We start from the raw sequence: 17,806 nt of genomic DNA on the forward strand, positions 1-17,806 counted from the left end.
TCAAAAAGTATGTCTTGTGGGTCAACCTTGTTAAAAATCCCAAGAAATCTTTTAAGAAGCAATTAACCCTTATGGTAAGACTCCATATATGATAAGCAAATCATATAGTTTTGTTAACTCTCTTCAGGATTCACTTCTGCAAGGACTGCTCACCTGCCTGAAGCCGAGCAGGTGCTCAGCAGCACTTTTGGTCTGGGCACAGAGGGCTCAGGACCGTGAGCCACTGGGCTCAGGCCGCTCTGCGTTTCCCGAGAGGAGGGGTTTTGGCTGTGTCTCTGCAGCTGCTTTTGCTAAAGCTGCTGGCTCAGAAACAAGCAGCAGCAAACACAGCGACCTTGCTTTGGGCAGCTTACGTTTCTATTTGCAATTACAGCTATTTCTATGTCTTCTATGTGTATTTATATTAAAAGCAGTACACCTAGTGCCTTTCTCACAGATGAAACTAGCTGATAGTTTTTAACTGGAAACACTATTTGGGCTTGTTGACTTCTTGGTGTTTTGATTGAAAGAATTTTATTTTTAAGTCTAATCAGTAACGAGGAAGCATTTCACAAGCCTGTGTGTTGCACCCTGCACGAAGGGACCTTCAGGGCACTGAGAAATGCAGGCTGTAACACTCTCCTGCTGAACACTGCCATGCAGTTCCCAGCAGCAGCCAGAGGAGAGGCCCCAGGTTTTACACCTCCAGCCAAAGGGGCAGGTCCAAAACAACCACAGCACACCTCAGGCAATGCTTGCTGGCACCCAGCATCCCTGGTGCAGCTCCTTAGGCTTTGGGATAGCTCCATCCAGTGCCCCTTCCCAGCGCTGCCAGGCTGTCACAGCACGTGCTGGCTCGCAAACAGGTGTTTGAGCCTCTGATGTCGCTTCTGATGTCTTTAAAGAAACTTTGAATACATTCAAGGTGAATTTAATGACCTCCTGTTATCCAGAAAAGGCAAAGTACAGAAAAAATAAAGATCTCACCTGCACTTGTATCTATTATGGTCAACTCATGTTAACAGAATGTTTTGCTTTAATACTTGACTTACATTAATACCTCACATTATTACACGTATGAAGCCAAATATGACGCTAACTTAGTTGCTTACAACCTCAAACCTTACTCCCAATACACATTCCAATAAATTTATTCTGTAAAAACAATACATTTTTTTTGTTTCCTTTTTGTTTTGTTTTGGTGTTTTTTTGGTTTTTTTTCCTTGTGGTTTTTTTTTTTTTAGTTTTTTACAGTAAACTCATCAACTACAAACCTTGAATACGCAAAAGATGTTCCAAGGACAAGCATAACAAGGATTGATAAAACCAGACTAAATATGTTTTCACAATAAAAGCTGGCATAAAAATAAATAAAAATCTCTATTATCACAATAGCAACAATAATGTACACAGAGTAATGGATTTGGAATGCTTACTTACTAGTCTAGTTCTATTTCCAAAACGGAAAAAAAAAGCCAGAATGACAGCATCCTTTTTTAAGCCTTTCATTATTTAAAATTGATGTTTTGTTTTGGTTTCCCATAGGGCTGTATATCACAGTAAGCTTAAAAATGGAAAGCATCCAAATGAATAATTTCAAATTGTGTTGGCATTGGAAAATCCTTGTATTAATCTAAAGAAACACAAAAAGACTTTCACTAACTCCACATATAGGAACTAAGTCAGATAGTGTACATTACATCATGGTTTGGAGAAGTATTAAGAGTATAACTAGCTAGGTACTTCTAATAAGGAAAGGTATTTTATTACATTGTTGAACTTGGCGGTGATTTCAACTGAAGAAGAATTTTTCTTTCATGTTGTAACTTGATCAAAACCCAAGAGAGAATGGATCTAGGAAAATTTAAAATTATGTCTGTATGTGGAAGATTATTGTAGCATTGTATGGAGGGGACTAATTTTTAAGATTTACTTGTGTTTAAAAAATGTTGATTTAGAATGATAGAATTTGGAGTTATGCCTTTTCTGTCTCGAAAAGGAATCTAAAACATGTTCAAGTATGCGATATCTTCATAAACCTCAGCCACTGGAAAAGGGCAACTTCATGCAACCAAATAATATGAAAATCAAAAAGTAACCCTTAGAAAAAAGGGTAAAAATGTCATTTCTGCAAACACAACAGATAGGAATGTGAATAATGTGCATACAAACTGGGATGCTGTTGATGGTACTAATGAACAGATGTGGTGACTCATATCAAATCCAAGAATATTAGACAACCAAACATGTAACCTTCTTGTGTTTTCCCTTAATATTCAGCAGTCATTATGTTGGTTAAGTCTGAAAGAGAAAGAGAAAGAAGTCACATTTAATATAAGAAATAACATGCTGCATCAAACTTGATACAATTGATGTTATATTTCCACACTTCTAAGTCACAGGTACAAGTAACCACCTTGTCTGGTCAAACAAATTTTTTCTAGAGAAAACTGCTTTGTTACACTAACTAAACATATCACTACAAAATATTAATGAGCACAGTTTAAAAGTAAATATTTAGGGCTGTATTCAATAAGCAGCTCCAATGATGTATATGGGTGGGATTTTCCCCCAATCACTCCATTACAAACCTTGTAGCACACTTCAGGCACAACAAAATTTTGTTTTTTTCCACTGCACAACATCACTGATGGGCTTCATGCAGGAGCTCAGGCACTGCTGCATTCCTGGATGTCCAGCCACAAGTACACTCTCTTGTTCAAATACAGGAAAGCTTAGCAAGCATGAGCAAAGATAAACATTTTCATCACTAAGGGATACAAATACTGCTTCTGAAAAGGAAACAGCTTGGCTCCAGCTCACTGTAAGGTGATGACAGAAAAGGAACTCCCACGGGTGAGTCAAGGTCAGCTCTTGCTTCCCTTGTCATTGTGGGATCAGGATCAGACTGTCCTCACATGATCACAGCAAATGATACAAGTCTCGGTTTCCCCAAATTGAACAGAGATGGCAAAATTCACCTGATGGCCCTGGGACATTAGCCAGAAACATGACAGCATGCAGTGCACTGTGACCACCCACGTCTGGGCAAGGCATCCCTTCTACAACACTACAATATCTTTCCTGTCTTTGGTCAGTGCAGTTCTCTCCTATGAGAAGTAGTTTGTGAAGAGTAAAAATGGAAACCTGTGCTTTCCGTGTGGGAGGTCCTGGTACATCCTGGCTAATGACACACTATCAGCTTACCAAAAGGGGTAACAACGTGCACACCACACTCGAGGCCTCTCTCCAGTTTCAGAGTCAGTGAGATCATAATTTGAGATGCTTTTGGGGGGTTCAATTGCTGTTCCTTTTCCTTCAGACTCAGGCACCCATTAACTCAACGGCATGTGATCAAACCCTTTCTGCTTTCTGGTAAGGTTCCCATTGCCAGCTGCTGCCCAGCAGTGACAGGTTGGATGGGGTAACACTGCTGTAAGTCTCAGATCTAGTACAGGAAGATGTCCTTTTGGAGCACGAAACCTTTGCAATTATTAACCACAATTCCCTTCTGGCCTACATCCAGAAGATTGAGTAGGATCATCCTTACGTGGGTGCTGGGAACATTAATACCTCCCCTCCACACTGTGTCACAGATAACAGCTGTTGGCACAGGAGGGACAACAAAGAGATAATGCAAGCCATCCTCTCGGGTTTTCAGTTTCCAGTGGCACGCTCCATCCAAGAATGCACTTCCATCCAGGAATGCACTGCCAGGTACCCCAGAGGGCAGCAGGTCCCTGTCCCCAGCAGACAGAGCCACAGGGGCAGCTCAGGCTCCGCCGCCGCTGAGCAGGGATGCGGCAGCGCCGAGCACCTCCCCTGGTCTCCATGGTTTCACGTCTCTCCAGAAACAGATCTGTGGTAACACACAGATCAACCCTCAAACGTCTTTGTTTGAACAAGTCTCTTCACTGTTAGCTATGGTACGACGTGTGCCATGCTGCACACAAAGGAAAGAGCACAGGATCTGACAGATTCGAGTGCAAAGTTTCTGTTATCAATGGCAGCACACAGAAAACAGAGCAGGGAACACAACCGAATCCACAAACGGCTCTCTGTTTTTCTGGCACTGAAAATTTCCTCCTTAAGAATGTCTGGCAACTAATTCAGCCATCCTGTACTGTAAAACTGCATGGGCAGAAGGATAATTGTTTACTTGCTCTGTACAATAGTTGTTATTCTGTGTTGATTTGAGGTCAAAGTGGTTTCAGGATTCAAGGTACACACGGCTGCAAATATTTCATCTGTACTGTCTGCTTTAATCTCAGCTTGCATTCAGACATTTATGTTTCCTCTGAGTTATATCCCATGTCCTTAGCCAGCAGAGCTGCTATCTGAGCTACTGGAAGGCAGCAGACAACACAACTCGTTACACCATATACTATGCCACTATTTGATTTTTACATAGATATTTTTACTGTGCAATACTTAAGACACTTCCTTACAAATATTATCTTTTGCTTTGAAGGGTAGATTTTACTGTTCCTCAAATTGCAGGAAAAGAAAATCAGGCAGGAAAACATACTCTGATATAATTTTTTGTACAAAATGCTTTTACATTGAACCAAGTCCAAAATGCTATGCGTTCAATGCTGATAAGCCCCCAAACCTGTTATAAAGCCTGACCAATGATATTCTTGACAAGTAAAGAAGAGCAAAGGAACCAAACATCTCAAAACCACATCAAAAGGACACAGTGAACCTGTGTTTCTCTGGCCAGTTTGGCCATTACACATGTACTTCACAGCAGTAAATGGGATTGTTGCTACTCCACAAGAATGCCACGACAAAAAAGCCTGGACACAGGTTGTTTTAAATATGTTCTCCCAAATGCAATGGTGTCAGATGGCAATAATTTTGGACCAGACTTTGATCCCCTTATTCACACTGGCATTTGCCTCCACAAATAGATCCACTGACTCAGTTGGTAACTGATTGTCAGTGTGAGAAAAAGGATCAGAGTCCCTTACTCCATTTTAATATTCAGGCTGTACCAGGAGCAAGCAAATGTATCTAATTTCCAGCAAATTAATTTGTCTCTGAAGACAGTAAAATCATTCACCTCCTGCACCTGTACACCAAGGAAATGTCTTTTTTACCAACACACTGCCCAGACTGTGGGGCACTAAAACAGTGAATACCAAAATGAAAACTTGCCACATACCCCATGTGCTGGCTCTGACCTTCAAACACTCACTAATAAGGCCAGAACCACAGCCAGCTTTCAAACATGAGTACGTGGCCATCCAGAAAATAAAAGTAAAAAGCAGTTTAGGTGTTCAGTTATAAAGATTCAGAGTTATGCCAGCCAAGAACTAAAGACACAAGTCACCAGAGATTTAAATGAGGAATGTAAATCTGCTGACATGAATTCACTGATTTATGAGCTAATTTAATATCATGAAAGTAAACAGCACAGGGCCATGAATACCTTTCCACCAGAAAATTCTCTTACCGTGGTATTCTGAGAAAGCCAAAACAATTTAGTATTTAACAGCAGAGAACAGTTCTGGGAAGATTCTGTGACTCAAGATTTGAGCAAACTCTGGGATGTGTTGTCCTAGCTAATACACTATTAGTTAATTAATATTGGACGACTAACCCCTGAGGTTCAGGCTCTGCATCTTTCTGGGGAAGGAATCAGACAAAGAACAAAAGTTAGGGAAAGAGTTTGAAAAATATGTAGTGATAGGGCACAATGACCAACTATGGTTGGGACTGAGGAAACATCTCCTTCTTGAAAGTGCCCATAGTACTCAAGAATAGCTCAGAAACTAAGGGATGGAGATAAAAAAAAGAAAGCACCTTTGTCTACCCAAGGGATAAAAAGAAAATCACAAGTTGAGCCCTTGAACAGTATGAAATCGGCTGAAAAAAATATAACAGCTCTGAAAGCACTTTTATTTGCTCTGGTTTTGAGTCTTCAGGAAGCCATCACTTCACATTTTCAAGCTTACCTCTACCATCTGGAGGTTAGAATTTTCATTAAAAGATATAGGTGAAGCTGCTCCTGCAATCATGAGACTTTGGCTGTTTAGCCCTTCAAGAAGAGCCCTCTAATGCTGAGGGTAAGAGTGTGATTAACAGGCAGGATTCCATCTGATCTGAGGAGGAGAGATGGGCCTTCAGCCTCCAGTCCAGGCATTATGAAAGGTAATTACTACCTCATTATTAGTTATTACTAAGAGAAAAGCTCATCTCCTCCAGGCAGGTCTTGCAGAGTCTGAGGCCTGGGAGGTGCAGAGCAGGGGGCCAAAGGCACTCTCAGCCACTTGAGCCTTCACAGTGGCCCAGCCTCCATGAGCAGGCAGTGGCAAAACCATGGCAGTGAAACACACCTGTCCTTGAGATCAGGGCCCTGATATTGGATATTTGATTCAGGGTTTATCTTTCTATACCTTGTTTTGAGCAGCCCCAGGCAGCGCCCTGTGGCTGTCCCGGAGGGTCCTGGCACCACCTCAGGGCCACAGCAGCATCCCGGCGTGGCCGGCCTGGGGACAGTGGGACACTGGGCAGGGCAGCAGCCCCATCCTCTTCACACCGCCTGCTGCTGGCCCAGGCTCTGCTCACGAGCCAGGTGACTCCAAAGAGGCCATTATCTCATCTATGGTGGCATCTTTAGCAGGTTGAGACATTCGCCTGAATTCACGTGTGCGAACAGAAGGATCATATCCCAACTCTCCAGGTACACGTCAGTCCTTTTCAACCTTCCTTTTTACAGCACAGAAGTCCAAGAGTGTGGGCTGGAGGAGCTCAGTGCCCTGCAGCAGAGATTTAGTCTGGATGTCCAGCAGGACGTGGCTGCAGTGTCCAGCAGGACAGCTGGCCCCGTGTCCCAGCTTGCCCATCCATACACACTGTGGGACTGCTGTTTAACACCAGCTGAAAAAGAACCTGCTACTCTTTCCCCAAGTGCCCTGTGTCTTCTAAAGGCAGACCTTCTAAAAAGACACTTGGTCTGGCTCTGAGGAGCAGCAGGAGATGGAGTGTCCCCTCCTGGTCCTCAAAGAGAATTGCACAACTGACAAAAAGTGAAACGCTGAAGAGATTCACACATTTCATGTGTGAAATGATTTTGCAGCAGAAATGGCCAAGGTGAAATATGTGGATGTGAATTTTTCCAAACTTATCAGTGCTTTAATCTCAAGCTGCCCTTAAAACCCTTAAAACAACATCCCTGTTGTCTCTTTAATCTGTATTACTAAAACTCCACCTTTTCTATAACATTAAAAGCATCCAAGACCTAGTAACAGAGTGGTTGCTCAAGCATGAGTTCAAGGCTGCATGATGGGGCTGCAGAAGTCAGAGCAGAGCCACCACCCCACAGGGGTATGACAGTATTGACTCTGGATATTTCTCCAAGTTGGTGCTGGCAGGAAGGATAAGACTGTTGACAGTATTTCAGCACAGAGGTTAGAATATCTGTAATCCTGAAAATGCTGAGAAGCACCACGATGTAGCATGTGGGACTCTACCTCCCAAGCATGTCACAAGCATGTGACACCCAGAAGAAAGAGTCATATGAATGGCAACAGCCACAAAGCCAACATCCTGTGTGACATTTTAGCCACTTAGACTGTGACTGACCTAACTCAGTAAGCATTTTGTCCTTACATGGAAAATGTGCCTGAAGTTCACAGACATATCCCCTGTCACTGCCACAAACACAGGAAATACAGCAGGGCCTGCTGAACCTCTTGTTACCTCAAATGCATCTTACAAACAGTTTTCTCACTCAAATACCTATTTGAAGTGTCACAGGGTTCACTAGGCAGAACATGGGACACACTCATCAGCCTCTGACACGCTGTGGGTGAGAGGCTGGGAGGGCACAGCTGGGCACTGTCTCCTTGCATCAGTCCCTGGCTGAAGCCAGCAGCTTGTTCAAAGTGAATGGGAGAGTGAATTTTCCTTGTGACCCCATGAGCCACCTATCAAAGTCTTTATAAAGCAGAGTCACAAAACAACTGCACTGCAGAGAGACACAGGGAAACTCTGGGAGGAGTCTGTGAGTGGGAGACAGCAGCAGCTCCCCAGAGGTTGTGTTTTGTGAGAAAGGCTGCGGCTGAGCACCCAGCTGGGTGCTAAGGCACCTCAGAGTGTCAGACAAGAGCTGTGCTGGCTGGCCTCCTCTCACACCTGGGGATTTGTGTCACTCAGCTCCTGCAGCAGCCCAGCCCGGCTGCTGCCCACGTGGCAGAGCCTTGGCATGGGAACTGCACAAGGACTGGTTCTGAGCTGGAGCTGTAAGTGTTGGAGCAGAGAGGATTGTGCTGCTCCAAAGGCTTAGAAATAGCAGGGGTTGTTAAAGGTGGCTGAGTAACCAGCTGCCATGCTAATCCCCCTGCTCAGCCTGCCTCTCTTCTTGTTGTGGTCACAACAAAGTAATACTGATATGTACACACTACCGACACAAACACACAAGGAGATTGTAGGAAGCTGCTCTGGAGCAGACTGCATATCCTGTCCTTGGAAGGTCTTAGCTCAGGGCAGCATCTGTTCTGGAACCTGCAGTATGCAGAGTCTGTCATGAGCACATGAATCCTCAAGAACCCTGAAGAAGACTCTGGGACCCCACAAATTAAACAAGTGTGAAAGGGTAAGCAGGCTCCCCCTGTTAGTGAGCCAACATGCATTATGCAAACAGTCTGGTTCTGCTCTCACATCAATTTTGCATCATTCCAGGTCATGCTTTTCAGTAGCTGCTCTCAGCTGACATCTATGCAAGTGTCAGAACAAAAATAATGCTCTTTTTTAGTCATTTCTCTAGAGCAAAATTTGTACCACTGCAGGCACCAAGTCCATGTTTCTGTTCTAGACACATTCTGAGCACTGAAATGTAACCCAAGAAGGTGGCATGTGGTACACACAGATCACCTCGGCTCCAAAGCCCCCAGGAGCAAACTGCATGGGATGTGAATGACAGGAACAGAAGATTACCCCTTCACTGGTTTTCTGCAAATCTGAAGAAGTGTTTCTTGTGTCATTGCCTGCGTCCCCAGCATCAGAGCTGCTCTTATTTTCTTCCTCTTTGCAGTCCTTATCATCTTCATCTCCAGGAGATTTCCGTGACTGCTTGGAGGATTTCTAAAATGATTAACAACAAAGTTAAAATTAAAACCTGAGGTTCAGCCATAGAAAGACACTTCTGAAATGTATGTGGAATGCAGTCTGATCTCGCATTTCCCTGTTCAAGGTGAATACTGGGGAGGGGGTGAAAAGCATTTTTCAGGTGAAGTAGCTGGAGTTACTGCCACCAATGAAGGAAATTTCTCTGAAATTCTGTGTTCAGCACAGGTTGGCAGCTCAATTGACTGAAAGGCAGACACAGTAATAGGAGCTGGGTATTAGTGCTGGGTCACCTGTAGGTTTTGCTAGTTAATGAAACAGATGGTGCCAGCTTGGCAAAAGTTTTGATTAAGCACAGAGATGTAAAATGAGAATAACATTAGCAGAGCTGCTTTCCATACTCTTTTTTTTTTAGTGCTGTCAGCTTTAATATATTAACATTAGAGCCATGTGGAACCAATACATATTTTCCTTTACATCCCTTTATGTTATGCAATTCTACAGTACAAAAGGATAAATTGTGGCATTAAGCCACCATTTTCATAACTCTCTGTTTGCCCAGTCTTCTGGAAAGAAGATGGTAGACCATACCTGAATTTCTGATATAAAACACACAAAAGGCGAAAATACATTTGTTTGGTGGATCAACCACAAAAATTCACACTCTCCCCCAGACTGTGTCTGGATCAGATTGTTTGCTTGCTTCTTCTCATTTCCATTAGTTTTCACTTTCAGAGAAGAATAACATGAATGTGAATAAATTGACTCTGCCACAATTTGCACAATTTTTTAGGCGAAGTGCAGCCCTGGAGGTACACACAGAACCAGAATAAATGACTATTATGTTGCTCCCTTTCACCCCAGGTGACAATTGAGAAGTCTATCTGAACCCAAAGGTGTCACTTCTCAGGAGATTTTGTCCACCAGCCACTGTGAGACAGACACATTACTCTTAGCTTCCTGATCAACACTGTTACTTAAGATATTAACAGGGCTAGTAGGTACTACAGTGCAGGTCTTCTGTCTACAAATTGAGCATCTTACTCCCTGCTTAATGAATTAGTTCTTCCACCTTCCCATTCTGTATCCGAGACTGAAGCATTTTACACTCAGCTGCAAGAGGAGCAGTTGAGCACCTCTGACCCTACCAGATTTTTCTGGGAGATGGGAGGGGGAAGCTTCAATTCTCCTGGACAGGAACCAAACCTGAACTCATGGCTCTCAGAAGGCCCAGTCCTAAGGATTTTTTTCTTCTTCTTGGGGAGAGACCTATCTGAGATGATCAAACCTATCAATCCATCTTTGCATGGGTTTTCTTCCCAGACCTTCTGATCTCCTTCCCACAGTTTCACCTCTTCTCAGTGTGTGGGCACTAGAACTGGGCAGAGTATTTCAACTGCTGTCTCACCAAGGCTGTCTACACAGTACGAGCACTCCCCTTTGCCTATTTGAACACCACTGTCCTGGTATCAGAATCAAAATGCTAAAGGAGGAAGAACAAATTTCCATGAGGTGAACAGTATTCCAATTATAAATGCCCATTGATAAACACAGGAAGAGTCAGAGGATAACCTTTGAAGTGTAGGATTTTTTCCGTTTTGAGCCGGCTTTTTCATTCTTTCTTTTTCCTTTTCCATCCTCTTCTACCCGATCACCTTCCTCCTCACTGCTGGCATCTGCTGTATTTCCTCCTTCTCCTTCAGTTTCTGATGAGCTCTGTTGCTGAATTGCCTTTAAAATATCAACAACAATAAAAATATCACTAATACCTATTACTTGATTTTTGTTCTGCATTGAAGATAGATGGAAATGAACAGTTCACACTTTAATTGATATAGTTAAGAAGAGCTCAGGTTATTTTTGCAATTATCAGGAAAAAGGGCTGCAAAGGAAATCCTCTCAGTCACCACTTGAACTCAATTTTCAGATGCAGATTCTGGGATAGCATGTTCTGAAGGGTTTACACAGAAACAGAAGATCCAATAACAAAAATGAGTTTGCTGGAGGAGAAGTCTCTCAGTGGAGAGACCTGGCATGTTCTACTCTGGGAAAAACTACTGAAACTTTCAGACTTTGGCTGCAATAGCAGAGACCTTTTTTGTGGGAGAAGATGGCTGTTACACTCCTCTCAAAGGGCAAGATCTCTGTGTTTTGGAAAAGCAAACCCTGACCAGCAGGCTGAGCACTCTTTGACAGCCCATCTCCCACAGACTATTCATTGGATTTTTTTAAAATCCCCAGGTGTATGCAAAACATGTGTAGGGCTGAAAATTTGAAACAGGAACTGAGAGAGGCAGCAGCTTTTCTGCAGGTGGTCTGTATCTCTGGCTTGTAGTGTTTTGTGATAATAATGTAATAGGTGTTTGTCTTCTTTTGGAGGTGATTCTTGCCTTCAAAGGAGCACATTTTTTTAATGAGAAAAGTTCTTTGTTTTATACAGCCCCCAACTACTCTTCTCCCCCTCCAGCTTCACGACTTTCTGCTCTGGACACCCAACAGGGAGAGCTGTTGTACAGCAGCAACTGTCTCCTACCAGCAGCTTAACCCTCCACCTCCTCACTCCTCTTAGCTTTGGCACTGCCAAATGTAAAAATCAAAAGTGCAGTGACCTTAAGGTCTGTGTAAAATACATGGAGCCTGATATAAAAATAAACAACAGAAAGAAGAAGTCAGAAATTATTCATGTTTGTACAGGAGTAAATAAAACCATCCATTTTTAATTTAACTAAATGTGTTGCAGAATTTTCCACTTCACCACCCCAGAATGTCACAGAAAGCAAAAGGCTCTGCAGTATGATTAAAGTTCCATTTGTCACAGAGTGTGAGGCCACAGTTGTCTTTACATTACACAATTACCAGAGCTGTGAAACTTTTTTGCTCCATCAAAACCAGAACCTTACACATCACTCTTAAAATGCTCACTTTGACAAGCAGTAAAAGGAGAAAACAAGAAAGATAGGAGCAATAGATGTGAAAGTAATTTACCTGATATCCAGTAAACTTTACTCCAGGGTTGTTTTCTATTTCCCATAGGCCTTCATTAAATCCTTTTCGCTTGTTCGATTTCCCAAACTTATCTTTATATTCTTTATATGGGAAAAGGTCTTTGGGCCCCAGGAACGCACTGCATTTTAACAGAGGTAACATTCAAAAAAGGACTCATCACTCTCCCCTTCAAAAAATCATAACATTATCAGTACAAAAGCTTTCCGTAGTCTTCTGTTCATTCAATGATTTCTTTTCTAGTTTTATTTATTTATTTTTTGTCACACTGGCTTTGAGTTACTGCTGTGAGTCTGATTTAATGGATTGGCTCACCATCCTGATGTTTGATGTAGTAAAATCATGCTGGGTATCTCTAGAAACAACTGAAACATCTCTATTTTATTAAGTACTGCTGGGAACTGGCACTTGAACAGTTTATGAAAGTTTATGAAACTGTTTATGATGCCATTGCTTGCGATAGCAAGGGACCAAACTTCCAGTCCTAGTGTTATAAATCCAAAAAGGTCTAAAAATGCCACATGAAAAGTTAAGCATGTAAGGAGTGCTTAGGACCCATGAGCCAAAATTTATCCCTCATACTATGGGATAGAAAAAGCAGTGGCATTTATTATTTTCTATACTTCCAGTAAGCCTGGGAGCTGCTTTCTTGGAATTAGCCCCCTGCATACTAAATTCTGCACAAACACAATAAAAATGCTCTTTCCCAAAAATCTTATAATTTCATATAAGAACAAAAAACAATGGATTAATATAGGCAGATGAGTAATACAAGGAAACAATGAGACACACAGGGTGCTTGTGGCCAAATAGTTTTTTAGACAGCACAGCAAAGGAGGGATTTTGTGCTTTGCTGCTGCCTAAGTCAGCTACACACTGGGCCAACTAATTTCAGACACAAGCACCACAATGCAGGGAAAAATAATTATTAAAAAAGAAGAGTGATGATTTGTCCTGCTTTTTCTACACACATTACAGTAAAACTCTAGCTTCTTCTTAACTCTTAAACTGAAGGCAGCATAATTTTCTTTTTGCTGGGTATCTATATCTACTGTATTCTGCATTGTGACATTGAGATTGTAACCACAAGTTAAATTAAAACAATGAAGGCAAAAAGACCCCTTCATTCCCACATGTAAAGATTCTGTGTCATCAATGACCAGAACTGAGCAAGTCCCAGTATCCTTCACCATAATCACTGTCCTACTTTCCTGATGAGCTTTGCAATTCATGTTAACTCTCTGGTCTCCATTACTGTGGGATTGTGGAGCTCCACCACACCCAACACATTTATTATTGTAACCTCAGCATGACATTGGTAGTCTGCCCTTTTTTGCAGATGGGATTCTGAGGCACAAAGATTTGTCCAAGGTCAAACTCAAACTGATAGCAGAGGTAAAACCAGCTCTCTTCAGTCTCAGTCTAATGCCTTAATCACAGGATAATATTTCTTCCTTTCTGCAATCATTATTTCAGATTAACGTCTGATTTATGCCCAGCATTTATGATCGTGCAAAGTTCCATTCACTTAAATCATCCCACTGGCCAAGCAGTTTGCCAATGCAGAGCCAAGTGGTTGCTAAAAAGTCATCAGATGACAAATCCCTGAGGAAGGAGCTTCTTTCTAACTCCATGTGGGACAGCATGGGATCCACATTCAGTTGGATATTGAGAAATATCTTAATTATATAATTACAAATCCAAGAATGCATTTGTACCTGAAAGCCAAACAGTGATTTCCAAACTAACAGATGTTTTGTTAATATTAAATGCTACACTGAATAAATTATATTATCTACGCTTCTGCTAATACTAGGAGATATCTCCTTGTTGTCAAAACTATAAACAAACAGTTCTAACACAAATAACAAAGGAAAACTGTATGAAACTTAGTATGAGCTACCTTAACTTAGCTCAACAATAATGTAAGGAAATGTTTCTACAGCCTTTTATGTAAAGTAAACACTGAAAAACTGTCTACATCTTTGCTTGAAATGCATTCATTGCCACTGGGAGAGAATAAGTTTCTATTGCTCTGCTATAAAACTAAGGAGCTGCAATCTACAGTTCATTTTTAACAGTTAGGCTTTTAACATTCATAAGGTAGGAACTACAAACTGATTTTCTGTTTCAGATGCTAAAAAATACAAATCAAAAGAGATTATCAGTTTGGGATTCACCTGTTTTGGAATAAAAGTGGTCAGTTTTTTTTCTTAAATTTTTATCAAAAATGATGTTTCATTAAAAAATGATTACATTTTGGTTTTTGATTTGAAAGCATTGTAAGTTTATTTAAACTTTATTCTTTTCAGATTGTTTTGTGACAGTACTAGCAGACTACAATGTATCAAAACATCAGGTTGTTTCATTCCGGCAATGAAACTAGAAAAAACAGAAGAACTATTTTAACTAAAGAGAGGCTATTATGAACTTTATAAAGCAGAAACTGTCTTTAAAGATTTTTGAAAAATAAAATGTGATGTATGAGATATGGAGCTTATAATATTCTGGAATAACATTAAAATTCAAAAACAAACAATACATTTTCAATAAAGCTTCAAGCCTCTAACATTGAATTTAAAATACCATCAGAATTTAATTTTTTCCAGTTTTAAAGGAATTCTAGAAAACATGTTACCTGCAAATGGGCAAGGAAAAGTTTTAAAATTAAAATATTTTGCAAAATGGGATGTGACTTATTTTTTAGCTATCTCAGACACAGTTTAAACTAGAGACATGTACATTATAATATTGAAAGTCTGTACCTTGTAGCAATTATGATGAGACCTAACTTACCTCTTGTGCTCTGATTCCTTTCTTTCCCTATCCACTCAGCCAGCTCAGTTCTTCTATCACTTCTGTGAGCTCCATGCTACAATATCCCAGCACAAATCTTCCAGGCATGAACACATTTTAAAGCTCTGCCTGAAACTCTGGGCTCTGCTTCTTTTCATATCACAAACTACCAAGTGAGTTTTCACACAGGACACGAGCTCAAACATGTCCAAACACAAGAGCCTGATCTCTGCTATCATGGACATCCAAGTAAAAAATATTTGCCTCTGCCTCTGAGTTCAGGGCTTTTTCAGACCCTCTAATGAGTTCATGTCAACACATTTCTTTACAGGATACACAGGCTTTTATGTTTAGCTCATGGTAAACCATGAAGGCAGCAGCACTCCCAACTACTTTCAGCTTTCACTCCCATTTGTTAATACAAATGAGTTGGGCTTGCAAGACCTTTCTCTAGGCTCCCAATGGCTTCAGTCAGGATTTGTTCCAATGAAATCAGAGGAGATTATGTTAGCTGCAGTGGAAAAAGGCATTTCCAAAGGAACAGGTCACGCTCATTCACTTACGTTTCATGAGTCCCAAAAAAGAAGATGGGGTACTTATTTGCTGGAGGCTTGACGGCTCCTTCAGGAAGTTCATCAATCTGTAAGACAGAAAACAGTGGGAAAAAGATTACTCCCAAAAGTGGTGTCCCTCATCCAAGAATCCCGACCAAGCCATGGAGGTGCTAGCACAGTTATCCTGCAACCTTGGGAGGTCCCACTGCGTGCTGGGATGGGGAAGGGAAGACAGCTGCTGGTTTTTCAGGCAAAGTCAGAATATGAAATACTGCAAGGAGACAGGAGAAGACTCAGGAGCACACACTAAGTGGGCATTATAATACACAAAGGCAATAAAATAAACTCTGCTTAATTTAAGTGTTAACTTCAGATGCTGCCTCATCAAAGGCATCGAAGCCCAGAGGGTAATCCTGCCTGTCTCAGACAGCCACCTCAATAACTTCTGCAACAAATGGGGAACAGATGGGACTCTGGGACTCTGCAGCTGGAAAACAGGACAATCTCCCAGTGGTGCTTCCTGTGGTGATGGTGATACAGAGTGTAAAATGTGTAATGCATGCCAGGGAGGAGGGCCAGGGACTCTCCTTCCCCTGCAACACCCTGATAACTGGATTTGATTACCTCTACCCTCTCTCTTCTTTCACATTTTAATCCTGGCCTTGTATTTCTCAGGCTACAGCTGCAGAACAGTGAAAGGAGGGATGCTGAGGGTGCTCTCCTGAGGTAGAGCTGGTATTCAAACAAACCCCTCAGGCTGAGCAGTGCCCAAACCCCTTCTCCCAATGTCTGAGAGCATTGGTTGCGAGGCAGGAGGTGAGGCCCAGGACTCAGTCTTGTCTACACCTAATTTTGCATTCCCCTGCAACAGAAATAAGAGAGTCCAGGTGCCTACCCACATAAACCAGAAACAGCAAAGCTTTAAATAAGAACCAAGAGCCTGCCTTCCCAGAAACAGCACCACTGAGCATATGTGGGTGTGTGAAATTAAGTGTCCAGAGAACTCCCTGGCTAAGAGAGAGCCTAATGAATCTAGATATCTACAGGGCAGCACCAGTGAGCAGGTGAATGGCCTGGTGCCTGGTCTAAGGCAACTCAGTCTCAACATCAGCATCCTGCCAAATGTCACTGCAACTGAGAGCAAAGCGCTGACATAACAGTGCTATACAAAATCTGCTCCTCAGCAGAACAGGGATGGACCTGTATGTTTTCACTCAGGAGGGCAGACCCAGATGTGCTTTCCTTTGCTTTTCTTGCTGAAGGATCCCTAACACTGAATTCTTATTGATTAATAAGCACCAGATTGTTTTCAAAGGATGTCCTCTTTCACGGTAAAGCATCTGCTTGGCTACGTAGCTTTCAAAGGAGTATGAGCTTTGGTAAGAAATTCAAACCCTTTTGGTCTTTCTGCAAGGACACCTCTTGGGGATGGAGAAACGAGAGCCACATGTGGAACTGTAACATCACAAGACTCCTCTCGGCAGAAGAAACGGATGCCTATCTTTTCATTCTAACTGGAACATTCTCTGAAGCTGCACCAGAGCTGGAGATCTGAGAGCACTTCCAAACCATTCCCTCAGGGGTGTGTATGGTGGGGCTCTGGCACACTGGGTCATGTGTCACCATGCACCCACCTCCCAGCACAGTCTGCAGGAGACAATCTGGGATTGTCACAGGTGTCACATGTCTTGTGAGCACAGAAATTACTTCTTTCTTGTACTAAACCAAGCTAATAATTTGATAAATAAAAGGAGAATATATTATTTAAACGCACATAGAAAGGAAATACACACTGGTGGAGGATGAACATGTTCACTCCCTTTTAGCTCAGCTGTGTGAAAGGAGGAACTGAAACAACACAACAGGCTTTTTGGTGTCCTCTTTATCATCAGAACTACATAAAGGGAAGCTGTCAAAGATATTACTTTAAAGCTCATAATTTTCTGACATTAACTATTTGTTTTTTAAGAAAGTGCCCATAAGGTTGCTATTTGCTCACAATTCATTATTTAAATACAGGTATTAGACTTATTATAAGAGTGATAAAAAGACTGCAGGTCAAAACCACTGCAAGTCCCTTTCCAAACTGATAGCAAGTCAGGGAGATACTGCATGTCTGCAAAACATTTTACACCTCCTTCAAGATGGAATACCCACATGTCAGAGCAAAAGGCTGTGCTGGCAGTTTATCAAGTACAGGGAGAGGTAACACACCTCGAGTGTCTGGATGCCATAGCCATCCTCCTCTTTATGGTGACAAGAAAGATGTCCAGATACCAGACCCCAGAAAAATGTGGACTCCTTTGACTGAGACAGTGTCTGCTGGGACTTGAGTGCAAATCTCATTTGGCCACTTGAAACACGGCGCCAGTTCTGGGCTGCATTACAGAGCAGCACAGCCC

At 41.9% G+C, this 17,806-nt stretch overlaps 1 protein-coding gene across 2 annotated transcripts in view; it reads right to left on the reverse strand.

Moving 5' to 3' along the window:
• Nucleotides 1-894: 894 nt before the first annotated feature.
• HDGFL3 (HDGF like 3) overlaps nt 895-17,806 on the reverse strand; it is a 37,853-nt gene continuing 20,941 nt past the window's right edge. For both annotated transcript variants that reach the window (XR_014957610.1, XM_021537558.4), the window contains exons 2-6: nt 15,414-15,490; nt 12,037-12,175; nt 10,624-10,782; nt 8,923-9,069; nt 895-2,280 (exon numbers count right to left, since the gene is read on the reverse strand). Coding sequence is in view for 1 of the 2 variants with exons in the window: in XM_021537558.4 (XP_021393233.1) it covers nt 2,275-2,280; nt 8,923-9,069; nt 10,624-10,782; nt 12,037-12,175; nt 15,414-15,490 (528 nt within the window). In the remaining variant the exon portion in view is untranslated. The remainder of the gene's footprint in view (nt 2,281-8,922; nt 9,070-10,623; nt 10,783-12,036; nt 12,176-15,413; nt 15,491-17,806) is intronic.

The sequence above is a fragment of the Lonchura striata genome, chromosome 10 (genome assembly GCF_050655825.1).
Source record: "Lonchura striata isolate lonStrDom1 chromosome 10, ASM5065582v1, whole genome shotgun sequence".
NCBI lineage: Eukaryota > Metazoa > Chordata > Aves > Passeriformes > Estrildidae > Lonchura > Lonchura striata.